The sequence below is a fragment of the Papio anubis genome, chromosome 6 (assembly GCF_008728515.1).
Source record: "Papio anubis isolate 15944 chromosome 6, Panubis1.0, whole genome shotgun sequence".
Classification (NCBI taxonomy): Eukaryota; Metazoa; Chordata; class Mammalia; order Primates; family Cercopithecidae; genus Papio; species Papio anubis.
The window spans coordinates 151,811,994-151,827,820 of record NC_044981.1 but is presented as its reverse complement, the minus strand read 5'-3'; the positions used below and the strand labels follow the sequence as shown (position 1 = coordinate 151,827,820).

The following is a 15,827-nucleotide window of genomic DNA, read 5'->3' as shown; positions in this document are numbered from 1 at the left end:
TCCTGGTCAATCACAGTTCACTGTAACCTTGAACACCTGGGCTCAAGTGATCCTCCCACTTCAGCCTCTGGAATAGCTGGGACTACAGGCGTGTGCCACTATGCCTGGTTAACTTTTTAAGTTTTGTAGAGATGGGGTCTGGCTATGTTGTCCAGGCTGGTGTCAAACTCCTGGTCTCAAGCAACCCTCCTGCTTTGGCCTCCCAAGGCCACAGCAGGATTACAGACATGAGCGACTGCATCTGGCCCAAATTTAACACTTTAATAGACCTATATGCTGTCAGTGATTCTGAAAATGTACTGAACAAATCAGAGGTCTCTAGAAGACATGTGAGTTTTATATGTGATTACTAATATTACATTCCTCTTACCTTTTCAAACTTCAATTTCACTGGTTTAGGATTGGTAGCAGTTACAGCTTCGGCAATTTCCTGACCAATCTTAAAAGACTGCTCTTTAGTGGCTCCTTTCAGTAGCACAAACATACTAAGGGGATTAAAAATAAGGTAATGAGGAAGTCATTACAACAAAAATTTTATCAAGAGTAACTCTCCTGGCTATGACTCTGTCTAATGCCAAAGAAAACTCCCTTTCTCCTATTTACTCTTTCTTAAGATGCTTCCTACGTAAGCTTTCCTGTTTTATTACTTTCCATGTGTACTCATGATATATCTTGTTACAAATCTTTTAAGACATCCAATATTTCTAACTTAGCTACACACAGAGCAGCTCAGATATCCCAGGAGTCAAGAAAGTCCTGGATCATCCCTGGACATTTAAGGCTTTGTGTGGTACACAAGGGGTCACCAACCCCGAGGCGGCAGACTGATACCAGTCAGTCTGTGATCAGTGGCACATCAGACAGATCAGTGGCAGCATCAGATTCTCATAGGAGCATGAACCCTATTGTAAGAACTGCGCACAAGTGAAGGATCTAGGTTGTGTGCACCTTATGAGAATCTAATGCCTGATGATCTGAGGTGGAATAGTTTCATCCCCAAACCACCCAGTCTGCGGAAAAATTGTCTTCCATGAAACCAATCCCTGGTGCTAAAAAGGTTGGGGACCACTGTGGTCCAGGCACAGGGGCTCACGCCTGTAATCCCAGCACTTTGGGAGGCCAAGGCAGTGGATCATCTGAGGTCAGGAGTTTGAGACCAACCTGACCAACATGGTGAAACTCCACCTCTACTAAAATATAAAAATTAGCCAGGCATGGTGGCATGTGCCTATAATCCCAGGAATTTGGGAGGCTGAGGCAGGAGAATCGCTTGAGTCTGGGAGGCAGAGGTTGCAGTGAACTGAGATTACACTACTGCACTGCAGCCTGGGACTCCATCTCAAAAAAAAAAAAAGGTTGGGGACCACTGTGGTACACAGTTAAGTACATCACAAAATAAGAGACTGTGTGATTGTAAGAAAATAGAAGATGTACTTGTGATATGGGAGAAGTTTCCTTAAGGCCAGAACCACTCAACTTAAAAAAGACAGACATTGGGCGGGGCGCGGTGGCTCACGCCTGTTATCCCAGCACTTTGGGAGGCCGAGGCGGGTGGGTCACCTGAGGTCAGGATTTTGAGACCAGCCTGGCCAACATGGCGAAATCCCATCTCTACTAAAAAAAATACAAAAGTTAGCCGACGTGGTGGTGTGCTCCTGTAGTCCCAGTTACTTGGGAGGCTGAGGTGGGAGAATTGCTTGAACCTGGGAGGTGGAGGCTTCAGTGAGCCGAGATTGCACCATTGCACTCCAGTCTGGGTGACAGAGTGAGACACTGTCTCAAAAAACAAAACAAAACAAAAAAAACAACAAAAAAACAAAAGACATATATTCTGTAATGTATGTTAACTGAAAAACAGTTAAAAAAACATAAAAAGACACAAGGAAGAAAATCAACATCTGTAATCATGTCGTACAGAAAAAAGACATTACAAACACGTGTATATCTGTAAATCTTTTCATTTGCTATAATGGATCATATTATTTGGTAATGAGTAATACTGAATTATATGAATAAGAAATACCAATACAAAATATACTCAAAATACCAATACTAAATATACTCAAAAATAACTGACAAAATGCATCTATTTTTCTATTTCAGTGTATACTACAACCTGACCACCAACAGAAGTAATGGTTAATAAATATTTAAGTAAGATAGACTATAAAGTTCATCTTCACTTATATTTCTAGTGAAAAGACATTAAATAGTGGAAATGGATGATATCTTGAAACATGACTTTAAGATTCTTGTTTCTAGCCATATAAACCAATCTCATATTTCTGAAGTGTTTTTATACTGGATTTTTAAGTCCCATTTTGGATGGTTTCTTTGGAAAAAGTTCCTGCTAATATTGGAGACAGTACTTGCCTGAGAGCCTACATGAAAAATTAAAAGAAAGGAAAAAAGTTTACTCAACTCTACTAAGTCTTTAAAATAAATATTGTCTCAATCTGAATTAATTTTAACATTCACTAAGGTAGAACAAAAATGCCTTAGTTAATTAGACCTTCAATCTAGGCTATACTTTGAACCATCTGAAGGTTTTTGTAGTTTCTTTATAGGCCATCTGATACTCATTTATACCAATACTATCTGATTTTAATTTTTTTTTTTAAGAGGCAGGGTCTCATTCTATTACTGAGGCTGAAGTGCAGTGGCATAATCATTGGTTACTGCAGCCTCGACCTCCCTGTACTCCTTTGCAATCATTTTTCAGTCTATTCCTGGCCCCAGGTTCAATACATAAGACTTGCTTTCTGTTACGATAGGTTTTTTCCAAGAATTTTATATAAATGGGCTGGGTGTAGTAGCTTTTGCCTGTAATCCCAGCAACTCCGGAGGCTGAAGTGGAAGGACTGCTTGAGGCCAGAAGTTTGAGATGGGCCTGGGCAATAGTGAGACCCTGTAAGTAAATAAACAAAAATTTTATATAAATGAAAGTGTATAGTATATACTCTTTTATATCTGTCTTCTTTCACTCAGCATATTTTGAGATTCATCCATGGTGTCAAAATAACAGCAACTGGTTTGTTTCCATTGTTGAGTAGTATTCCACTGTATGGATATACCACAATTTGCTTATCCAATCACTCACTGATAGACATTTAGATATTTTGCAGTTTTGGACTATTACAAACAAAGTTCCAATGAAGAACTGTACACAAGTTTTTATGTGGACATAGGTTTTCCTTTTCCTTTTTCGTTTTCGAGACAGAGTCTCGCTCTGTCACCCAGACTGGAGTGCATCTCGGCTCACTGAAAGCTCCACCTCCCAGGTTCACGCCATTCTCCTGCCTCAGCCTCCCGAGTAGCTGGGACTACAGGGGCCCACCACCACGCCAGGCTAATTTTTTGTATTTTTAGTAGAAACAGGGTTTCACTGTGTTAGCCAGGATGGTCTCGATCTCCTGACCTCATGATCCACCTGTCTTGGCCTCTCAAAGTGCTGGGATTACAGGTGTGAGCCATCACGCCCGGCCAGGTTTTCTTTTTTCTAAGATAAGCATAAAGGAGTGGAATTGCTGGGTCATATGCTAAGGGTATGTTGAACTTCACGTGCAACTGTCAAACTGTTTTTATGTAAGATTATTATTCTTAAAATGTTCAGATGCAATGATGAGTGCAACATTTTTTTTTCTCTTGTTGCCTAGGCTGGAGTGCAATAGTGCGATCTCAGCTCACCGCAACCTCCGCCTCCCAAGTTCAAGCGATTCTCCTGCCTCAACTCCCCGAGTAGGTGGGATTACAGGCATGCGCCACCACACCCGGCTAACTTTGTATTTTTAGTAGAGACAGGGTTTCTCCTTGTTGGTCAGGCTGGTCTCGAACTCCCGACCTCTGGTTATCTGCCCAAAGTGCTGGGATTACAGGCATGAGCCACTGTGCCTGGCCATATGCAACATTTAAAATCAGTGGACATACACATATTTCTATACAGTTTTATAATAGGCAAAATTAAGCTATGGTAATAAAAATCAGGTAAGTGGTTGTCTAGGGCATGGAGTGAGGGTGAGGGATACACTGTAAAGGGAGAATGAGAAAACTTTTTACGGTGATAAAAAGTGTTCTATATCTTGACTGGCATGGTAGCTGGTAACCTGGGCCTATACATTTTTATATTTTATTACATATTATACATGTTAAAAATTGTAATTCCGTAAAAATGATAAAGGTATATATACTTCACATCTTAAAAGTTATTATTGGCCAGGTGCAGTGGCTCATGCCTGTAATCCCAGCACTTTGGGAGGCCAAGGTGGGTGGATCACGAGGTCAGGAGTTCAAGATCAGTCTGGCCAACATGGTGAAACCCCATCTCTACTAAAAATACAAAAATTAGCTGGGTATGGTGGCGCATGCCTATAGTCCCAGTTATTCGGGAGGATGAGGCAAGAGAATTACTTGAACCCGGGAGGTGGAGGTTGCAGTGAGCCGAGATTGTGCCACTGTGCTCCAGCTTGGGCAACAGAGACTTAAAAAAAAAAAAGTTTTTACTATAGGGTCTATATTTGAGACTTTACCCAGTAATGTGAGTTTGTTTGAATCCATCTAAGCTGTTTTGGCCAGTTTGATTTGGAGCTAAGCTTCAAGAAGACTGGACAAAATGAACAGAAGTTTTTTGTCATGTGACAGAATGGAAGTGACTAGCCTACAATAAGAAACACTGTTTTAAAATGAGTTTCTACTCCTGTAATCCCAGCACTTTGGGAGGCTGAGGCGGGCGGATCATGAGGTCAGGAGATTGAGACCATCCTGGCTAACACGGTGAAACCCCATCTCTACTAAATACACAAAAAATTAGCTGGACATGGTGGCAGCCGCCTGTAGTCCCAGCTACTTGGGAGGCTGAGGTAGGAGAACAGCATGAACCCCGGAGGTGGAGCTTGCAGTGAGCCAAGATCGCGCTAGTGCACTCCAGCCTGGGGGCAGAGCGAGACTCCGTCTCAAAAAACTGGAGAGAGCAATCACTCCTCCGGTGATAACTTGTCTCGGCCTCCCAAAGTGCAGGGATTACAAGTGTGAGCCACCGCCCCGGCCTTTTTCTACTAGGTTGCCAGGGGCTGGGAAAGGTACTGTGTATGTGTGGGGATGTGCGGATGGTTAATGGGTACAAAAATATAGTTAGAATAAGACCTAGTATTTGATAGCACAACAGAGCGATTACAGTCAACAATAATTTATTGTACATTTAAGAATAACTAAAAGTATAATTGGAATGTCATCATAATTGGAAGGTCATTTGCCTTCATCTATCAGATTTCCTTCATTTTGATGAAGAGGCAACTAAGCCTCAGAGAGGCAAAATGACTTATTAATGGCTATGCCATCATCTAGGAGTATAATTAGAAAGAGAATCCAGGTCTCCTCACTCTCAGTTGGGAACTTTTTTTTTTCTGAGATGGAGTTTCGCTCTGTTGCCCAGGCTGGAGTGCAGTGGCGCGATTTTGGCTCACTGCAACCTCCACTTCCCAAGTTCAAACGATTCTCCTGCCTCAGCCTCCTGAGTAGCTAGGATTATAGGCATGTGCCACCACACTCAGCTAATTTTTTAAATTTTTAGTAGAGAGGGGGTTTCATCACGTTGGCCAGGCTGATCTTGAACTCCTGACCTCCGGTGATCCACCTGTCTCGGCCTCCCAAAGTGCGGGGATTACAGGTGTGAGCCACCACGCCGGCCTTTTTTTTTTTCTTTTGAGACACAGTTTCACTGTTGTTGCCCAGGCTGGAGTGCAACGGTGCAATCTTGGCTCACCGCAACTTCTGCCTCCCGGGTTCTAGCAATTCTCCTGCCTCAGCCTCCTGAGTAACTGAGATTATAGGCATGCACCACCACACCCAGCTAATTTTGTATTTTTAGTAGAGATGGGGTTTCCCCATATGGTCAGGCTGGTCTCAAACTCCTGACTTCAGGTGATCTGCCCGCCTTAGCCTACCAAAGTGCTGGCATTATAGGCGTGAGCGACTGCGCCCAGCCAGGAACTCTTTTGCACTCCACCAAATATTACCTATTATCCCAAGAGCAGTGTTTTTCAACCTTTCATCGTTGTCCTTCCAAGGCAAAAAAAATAAATAAATTTAAATTATATTTAACAAGAGAAAGTAATTACTAAGGAGTAAAATATTGTTGGCCCACTGTGGGGCCAAAAACTATGGTACTTTTTTTTTTTGTCCCCCTTCAAGAACTTACTTGTATTCTGCCAGGGTGACACTGTTGTGAACTGCCCTCATACAGATGTCACTAAACATTTGGGTTTCTTGTTTTTGAGACAGGGTCTCATTCTGTCACCCAGGCTGGAGTGCAGTGGCATGATCATGGTTGACTACAGCCTTGAACTCCCAGGTTCAAGCGATCTTCCCACCTCACAGCCTCCCAAGTAGCTAGGAGTATGGGTGCACACCACCATGTCTGGCTGATTTTTAAATTTTTTGTAGAGACAGGGTTGCACTTTGTTGCCCAAGCTGGTCTTGAACTTCTCGGCTCAAGCAATCTGCCTGCCTTGGCCTCCCAAAGTGCCAGAATTTCAAGCATAAGTCAGCATGCCTGGCCAATGTTTGTTGAATGTATCAGGTAGTGAATGGTGATCAAAAGTTTTAATGACATTGCAAGTAAATTTCCTTTGACTGGAATCATACAATAACTATAAAATCTGATGTAGAGAGAAAGCATCAGTTAGGAATCAAAACACTGAATATCAATTCATGGCTCTTTACTGACTACTTGCAAGATCTTAAAATTTCTTATCTTAGGGAAATTTGTTCTTAATAAGCATCATTTGAGGCACATTCTAAGATCTCCCAATAGTATGAAAACTGCTGGCCTAAAAAATATCAAAATCCCTTCCGGCTCTGACATTCTGTTATTTTTTGTAGCTTGACTTCTTATAGATCTTGAAGGGTAAATAATGTAACTACAATCAGAATCATGCGGACTTCTGAATGCTGTCAACAACATGGATAGCCTCTGAATTAAAATCAATAAGTTAAAGGATTAACATTTTTCCCTAAATATTTTTTAAGTTCTGCTAACAAATGCAGAGCTTATTTTATTAACTCTTATTTTGCTAGAATACCCAGCAGAAGTAGTTTCACAGAACAGTAAAATAACCAAAGCCAAACTAAGAAGTGGCTTTTTATGAGGAACAGGAGAGAATATGGATAATTAGGGCCTGGATAATTTGAAACTATCCCCACCTGCTGGTAATGAAACAGCTGCTCTATGAGGCAAAGTCTCATTCAGCATTAATATGATTATGCTGTCTGTATGAACATTTTAAAGAACTGGATAAGATTAAATGCTATTCAAAGATTACTTATAAGCTATTTAATAATTAGAAGCATTATCTCCTATTGCTCTGTTGGACTGTAAAGAGATCAGAGGTCTTGAGGCAGGTGCTCTTAGCATGTTCACACTGTGACTCTAAGTCCCCAACAGGGAAAAAATTTCACCGTAAGAAATGTGCATAGTGCCTACATTCTAGAAGAATTTCAATAAGCCATGCAAAAAAGATGTTACATAAATAACTGAAACCTGAAAATTATCACAGCAAACAAGGAAGCATGCAAGCTGGTGTTAATAACTTACATTATTAATAATGTGCCTTCAAATGCAGGCACATTATTTGCCAATCCATAAATAATGGGCTTGAGTAAGTCTGTGGACCCTCTGGAGTCAAATGGAAAACTGCATTTGCCTATATGCACTTCTCTTAGAAGGTCAACATATTCTGGGGCTGAGTGGTAAGTTAACCACTCACGGTTCTGGCAATTGTCCTTCAAAAACAGTTTAATTATTTTAAGATATACACTTAAATTCAGAGAGTTGCAGCTATATTAGAGGAATTATTCACATTAAAAGTAGTTTCTTTAAATAAACTAGACTCCTGCGTACACAGTTAGTTTACAGATCACTATCTACTTGGCTAAGAGCTACTTGGAGGGAAGCCATAGGAATCTTCACAGTTTGTGGCTCAGGACACAAACTGTCTCTTATGATCATATCTGGTAAATCAGGATCTGTGTTAACTCTGATCATGAGATCGTAAGGACTGGAAAGGACTCAGAACTCTATTTTTAGAAAGGATTCCCGTAAGCCATTTTAAACACTGAAATGAAGATGTGGACAGATGCAAAAAGACAACCACAAAACCAAAAACCCATTACCTGTCAGTATCGCCATATACAACCCTAGCCCCCCATTTCTTGGTATCATTCACCAGTTTAATAGCTCGTTCCAAGGTCTCTCTGGCTTTGTGAACAATACTATCGCCAACCTGTTGGTACAAACACATTGGAAATAATTTCTTAACATAGCTCAGTGTAAGTCAACAGACTTTAACATATAATACATTTAATTACTAAGTATTTCCAGAAACGAAACAAGGAGAAAAGAACGTAAAAAAGAAATCAATGCATCATTCTTTCTCCAAGTACTCAAGAAGAAACTGAGGTGAAGAATTTGAAAGGACCAATCGATGTGCAGACTTGTCTTTGAGTGTAACAGTAAGTGGACTGCACTTGTTACAAAGTACACAGCTACACTGGATTCTTGGAAGAATAATTCTTGTTTATTCAAGTTCTTTTTTTTTTTTTTTTTTCCCTGAGGAGTCTCACTCTGTCACCCAGGCTGGAGTGCAGTGGCGTGATCTCGGCTCAGTGCAACCTCTGCCTCTTGGGTTCAAGCGATTCTCTTGCCTCAGCCTCCTGAGTAGCTAGGACTACAGGCGCACGCCACCATACCCAGTTAATTTTTCTATTTTTTTTAGTAGAGACGGGGTTTCACCATATTGGCCAGGCTAGTCTCGAACTCTTGACCTCGTGATCCGCCCACCTCGGCCTCCCACAGTACTGGGATTACAGGTGTGAGCCACTGTGCCTGAACTATTCAAGAACTTTCTTATGTGCCCTTACAGCTCATTAGGCAGAAAAGCATTCTTTGTGGGTGCATGAGTATACATACGTGTATCTCTCAAAATTTTTCTGTTGAACTGTTGATGACAATGTTTCTCAATATCATTAAAGCTAATGCTGAACTTCAATCTTGTGACTAGTTATACAAGGAAAAATGTATCTAATTATATGATGGGAAATATATTAAAAGTGTTCAATTTAAATTAAATAGGTAGATATATATCTAGGAAGGTTTTTTCCATTTGTGATTAGTGAATTTTAACAGTGACCATGGCATGAATTTACAAAACAAGTAGATGCTGGGCCTTGACAAATATGAAAAGCATGCTAATGAGATTTACAGTTAAGTAAAGAGACTATATAACAATGCTGTTTTATTTATTAAACTAATTGAAGCTAAGAGTGGGAAAAGTTGTCATTCAACATAAAACATAAATGGAGCATTCCCTTTGCAATTTTAAAATGCAAACTGCACATTTTTTGTTTTGTTTTTTTTTGTGTTAAGAAGCAAACAATAGCAATAATGATCCTTCTCCCTTTACTGTAAAACTTGAATTACTAAATGTAGGATTGAATAGTATTTAAACGGCTGTTTAAAGTTGCATTACAAAGGACATATTAGGTATATGAACAAAGGAATAAATAATAAAACTGGTAGAAACGAGTTGGGATTTATTTATTTATTCTGATTTATTTATTTATTTTGAAACAGAGTCTCGTTCTGTCGCCCAGGCTGGAGTGCAGTGGTGTGATCTTGGCTCACTGCAACCTCTGCCTCCTGGGTTCAAGCAATTCTCATGCCTCAGTCTCCTGAGTAGCTGGGATTATAGGCGTGCGCCACCCTGCCCTACTATTTTTCATATTTTTAGTAGATGGGGTTTGCCATGATGGCCAGGCTGGTCTTGAACTCCTGGCCTCAAATGATCTACCTGCCTCAGCCTCCCAAAGTGTTGGAATTACAGGTGTGAGCCTGTAATTGGGTTTTAAATTAAGATTATGAATTCTGCTGAGACCTCTAGTACAATAGAAAATCTTGAGAATGTAAACTATAACTTATTACATTACAAAAATCATGTTATCTAATGGAAACTCAAATTGAATAAAATGTTCTGTTACCTGCCGCCACTTTCAAACAAGGTCAACTTTTATTTATTTATTTATTTATTTATTTATTTATTTATTTATTTATTCATTCATTCATTCATTCATTCATTTGAGATGGAGTCTTGCTCTGTCGCTCAGGCTGGAGTGCAGTGGCGCGATCTGGGCTCACTGCAAGCTCCGCCTCCTGGGTTCACACCATTCTCCTGCCTCAGCCTCCCGAGTAGCTGGGACTACAGGTGCCCACCACCATGCCGGGCTAATTTTTTTGTATTTTAGTAGAGGTGGGGTTTCACTGTGTTAGTAAGGATGGTCTCGATCTCCTGACCTCGTGATCCGCCTGCCTTGGCCTCCCAAAGTGCTGGAATTACAGGCCACTGTGCCCGGACAAGGTCAACTTTTAAATATGTGAGGACAAAGAGTTGCATGAGCAAGCCATCTTAGCATCAAAGTCAAATACACTTCTGAGATATATACTTACAAGTAAGTATATACTTGTACATATACATAGCGGTCTTAAATGTCTGCCTAATGCTCTTACTCTGACCCTTTAAAGTTATACCCAAAAGAGTCAGAACTCTGCAGTTACCCCTGAAGACCATGTAGTAAGAATTCAGCAGCACTAGAGTGAGGGGGAGGTGGAAGAGGGAAGGAGAAGTAATTAAATTAACAGATTCTGCTACTTTATGGTAAGGTTCCTAACCTGAAAAGCATTACTTCATTTAAGGGCTAAGAGAGGATTTAAAAGAGGAAAAGAAATGGTTTCACAATTTAGGCCATGACTGGGGATGCTCAAAAGTTAATAAAAACAAATTTTTTTAAGTAAAAATTAATTTTCTGAAAAGACATAAAAAGAAGTTCAATTTTTAAAAAGGCACAAATATACCTTTATCATAAATATGAATGACCAATAGTTTAGTAGAAAACTGTCAACATACAAAAATTTTAATTTATGAAGTCCAACTAAGACAGAGGCATTAACCTCCACTATTAGCTACTTTATTCTCCATATTCTCTTCACAGGAATTTTTGCTGACAAAGTCTTGTCTTTCTCTATGATAGTACTGAGACAGAGACATTAAACTCCAACTATTAGCTACATTTATTTATTCTCCATATTCTCCTTATATGCTTACAAAATCTTATCTTTCTCTATGACAGTCCAGATCTGCACTTTTTTGATTATGTGTTCTCTGAAGCAAACAGTAATCTATTCGCCTCCCGCTTTTAAAAGGTTTTAATTATTCTGGATAGATAACTTGTATATATATGTATATGTTGTACATATGATGTACACAGGCAGACAATGTGTAATGATCAAATCAGGGTAACTGGGATATCCATCACCTCAAGCATTTATCATTTATTTGTGTTAGACATTTCAATTCCATTCTTTTAGTTATTTAAAAATATACAGTAAGTTGCAGTTCACTATACTCTACTGTGCTACCAAATGCTAGATTTTATTCATTCTAATTGTATTTTTGTACTCATTAATCATTTCCACTTTATCTCCCTCCTTCCCCACCTCACAGCCTCTGGCAACCATCATTCTACTTTCTATCTCCATGAGTTCACTAATTTTTTTTAGTTTCCACATGAGTAAGAACATGTGATATTTGTCTTTCTCTGTCTAGCTTATTTCACTTAGCATAATGTCCTTCAGTTCCATCCGTGTTTTGCAAATGACAGGATTTTATTCTTTTTTAGGGCTGATTACTGGACAAATGGGATCACATAAAGCTAAAAACCTTCTGCACAGTAAAGGAAATAATCAACAAAGTGAAGAGACAACCCACAGAATGGGAGAAAATATCTGCAAACCACCCATCTGACGTGGGATTAATAACCAGAATATGTAAGGAACTTAAACAACTCAGTAGGAAAAAAAAAACAAATAATTAGATTAAAAATGCACAAAAGGTCTGAACAGACATTTCTCAAAAGATGACAAATGACTAATATTACTAATCAGAGAAATTCAAATCAAAATTATAATGAGATGTCTTCTCACTCCAGCTAAAATGGCTTTTATCCAAAAAATAGGCAATAATGAATGCCGGCAAGGATGTGGAGAAAGGGGAACCCACTGTTAGTGGGAATGTAAATTAGTAGAGTCACTATGTAGAACAATATGGAGGTGCCGCAAAAATCTAAAAATAGAACTACCATATGATCTAGATATCCCACTCCTGGGTATACATCCAAAAAAAAAAAAAAAAAAAAAAAAGGACATTGGGACATTGAATAGATATCTGCACTCCCATATTTACTGCAGCACTATTCACAATAGCAGTCAAGATATGGAAGCAACCTAAGTGTCCATCAACGGGTGAATGGATAAAGGAAATGCCATATTATGTGTACAATAGAATATCATACAGCCATAAAAAAGAATGAAGCCATCTGCCCTTTAAAAAAAAAAAAAAGTGGCTGATACCTTCCATTGTTACTTGATTGGTGCTAACTTTTCACTTACTCATAAGAGGCTCTTTCTGTGATTTTAGCTGCTTTTTCCACTCATGATTTCACCTAGAAGTTAACACTGTATTGTTGTGAAGTTAGCATATGATGGGCCAAATGCATGCTTGCAGTCATTAACCTGAGAATAGCTGAGAAGACCAGGGTCAAGGAAGCAGGTATTGCTTGGCAGTCTGAGTTCACCATGCAAAGCAGGAACGTACTCCCTGGTGAAACTCTATTCCTAAACTTCCACTGCTAGTTCAAAAATCCTCCCAAATTCTGGTTATTCTAGAGTTACAGTATTTACATATTTTTAAAATAGTATTTCTGCATTGTTTTATTACTAAAATACATTAATAAACACTTTTAAAACTGAGAGGCAGGGAAGAAATTAGGGAAATGTGGAAATGGCCCCTAAGAAAGGATTTGGGACAAGCATGTGGTTAAGCCACTGCACTCTAGCCTGGGCGACAAAGCAAGACCCTGTTTCAAAAAAAAAAAAAAAAAAAAAGGTATCTTTTGGTTTTCCATTAGTAATACCATTTCCATTTTTTTTCTGCTAGATCATATCGATCACTGCTTTTCAAATGTATTAATATGAACCCTCAGGACTAACAAAGTATTTTTTATCTCACCTAAAAGTATACAAATATAAACCTAGATACAAACTTTTATTGCTTACAGCCTTTACAGTGCAACCATAAAAAAATTTATACAGCACAAAATCATATTACTGTACCAAAATATTCAAGTTAACAATATTAAGTTTTCACTAGAGATGGTATTTTGCTGCTTTCAATGTGAATATGCCACTCCTGCCTTGCTCATGTTTTTGGAGTTCATTTTGCCTACTGTGAGCTGTGTGAAGACTTTATGCTTTCTTTGTTTTTCTCTTACTGAACTAATGCAAATATGATATACCACAATGTCCTCTGGCCTTCATTTGGCACGAAAAGATCACAATATAACAAGCTATTCTGTTCTTTTCTCACTCAGTAGTATATTATTATATTACCCCGTCACACTATATTGTATTTGTATCAAATAAACACCTTAACTTAGTAAATAGGAAATTAAGTCTTATTCTATGAAAAATGTCTTTCAACTGTCACTCATCACTGCAAAAAAAAGGTTCTGCTTTATATCTACTGGTATACTAGTAAGTATGGAATGATTGTTGTTTATTCTGACTTAAAACATTTTTTTTAGTTTTCAATTTTATGTATTAATAGAGGCAAGGGCTCACTATGTTGCTTAGGCTAGTCTTGAACTCCTGGGCTCAAGCAATCTCCCACCTCAGACTCCTGAGTTGTTGGGATCACGAGTGTGAACCACCACACTTGGCTAATTGTGACATTTGGACAAGCCAATATAACTATAATCAGATCTCTTGTCAATACATAAAATGAATTATGCACTACCAAGGTTGTTGTAAAAACTGCTACGAAGGTGGCACTGAAATTTCATGCTAATAGAAAGTTAAAGTATAGTTATGAAGATAATGCAGAAATATGTGTATGCTAATTTCTAAAATGATCATTGGAATAAAGACACCGAGATACAGAGAAAAGTCACAGATCCCCAAGAATATGTACATATTGAGGCTTGGTATGAGAAAAACTGATCCTATGTCATAGAAATGAAATGGTTTATTAAAGTTTTAAAACAAAATGAAATGCTTGAATGAACAGGCATTCATTTAATGCTGCTTTAGTCTCTCTCTTTTTTTTGAGACAGGGTCTTGTTCTGTCACCCAGGCTGGAATGCAGTGGTGCAATTATGGCTCACTGCAACCTTGACTTCCAAGGCTCTAGTGACCCTCCCACCTCAGCCTCCCAAGTAACTGGAACCACAGGCACATAACACTATGCCCGGCTAATTTTTGCATTTTTGGTTAGAGATGGGGTTTCACCATGTTGCCCAGGCTGGTCTCAAACTCCTGAGCTCAAGTAATCTACATGCCTTGGCCTCCCAAAGTGTTGGGGTTATAGGTGTGAGCCACTTTTTTGAGACCAAGTCTTGTTCTGTCACCCAGGCTGGAGTGCGATCTTGGCTCACTGCAACCTCTGCCTCCTGGATTCAAGTGATTATCCTGCCTCAACCTCTTGAATAACTGGGATTACAGGTGTCCACAACCACACCCAGCTAATTTTTGTGTTTTTAGTAGAGATGGTGTTTCACCATGTTGGCCACGCTGGTCGCGACTCCTGACCTCGTGATCCGCCCGCCTCGGCGTCCCAAAGTGTTGGGATTACATGTGTGAGCCACCATGCCTGGCCTTTTTTTTTTTCTTTTTAAAAAGAGATGAGGTCTCACTGTGTTGTCCAGGCAGGATTCAACTCTGGGCTGAAGCCCCCCATACCACACTTTAGCTTCCAAAGTAACTGGGAATACAAGGTGAGTGCCACTGTGCCTCGCTATATTTTAGTCTCTTTTGAAAAAACTACAGATTTGTATCACTTACTTCAATGAAAAAACTACAGATTTGTATCACTTACTTCAATGCATGGCATTCTCCCAGAAAAATTGGCAGCTGTATAGCCAAATGTGACATTTGCTATCAGCTTAAGTCCCAACTGACGTGCATCAAGCATTCGTGACAGGGCTCTGTCTTGCTTGTAAGCCTTCATTGACTGCTTCACCATAAATCTAGTCTTCAAAATTTCTTCAAGCATTCTTGGTAGTACACCTTTTCTTACTGAAGGCTATCATAAAGAAAAAAAAATGTTTAAAACCCCTCAAACATTATAGATTTATATAATTAAGAAGGAAGCATAAAATATAATAATGGCCAACTGTCATGAATTGAAACATGCTAACAATAGAGTGACCATAGTATTAGTGGCCGTCAATATAAAATCATCACATTTTATTTCTTGGAAGAGTATTTTTCTCCTAAATGGTTCCTGCAATGTTTATAAATCTAATAGAGCACTTCCATGTGAGTTCAGAGACCTCCAGGGAGGAGGATGTCAACTAGTGCATAAGTGACCATACAACAAGTTCAGAGGGAAATTTTGTTCAAAACTTTGACAGAAACCCCCATTCTTTCAAAACGACAGATGGGACTTGTATCACTCATAACCAACTCAGTTTTTAAAGATCTCATCCTAATGACCCCACACAGAAATCTGCATGGAACTCCATTTATCTACCTTGGAAGAATGATGAGCTGGGTTGACTCTGCTGACATTCAAACCTGCAGTTCCAGGGACTCTAGGTATTTCAAATCTGATGCTTAGACCACTAAGCCATCCCCTCCGGCCTATATTTATTAGCAATCTGGAAGAGGGGATGAATAGTGAGGTGATAAAATTTGTTGATGCCAAAAAAAAAATCATTTGTATTAA

General features: G+C 39.2%; 1 protein-coding gene across 8 annotated transcripts in view; it reads right to left on the bottom strand.

Moving 5' to 3' along the window:
• Positions 1-15,827, bottom strand: part of REV3L (REV3 like, DNA directed polymerase zeta catalytic subunit) — a 189,184-nt gene that overhangs the window by 17,873 nt on the left and 155,484 nt on the right. For 7 of the 8 annotated variants that reach the window (XR_004184442.1, XM_031667494.1, XM_031667491.1 and 4 more), the window contains 3 exons: positions 14,976-15,182; positions 8,167-8,276; positions 371-485 (listed from right to left, as the gene is read on the bottom strand). Coding sequence is in view for 6 of the 8 variants with exons in the window: in XM_031667494.1 (XP_031523354.1) it covers positions 371-485; positions 8,167-8,276; positions 14,976-15,182 (432 nt within the window). In the remaining 2 variants the exon portion in view is untranslated. Of the gene's footprint in view, positions 1-370; positions 486-8,166; positions 8,277-14,975; positions 15,183-15,632; positions 15,760-15,827 lie in introns of those variants that run through there. The other variant, XR_004184443.1, reaches the window with a different exon arrangement.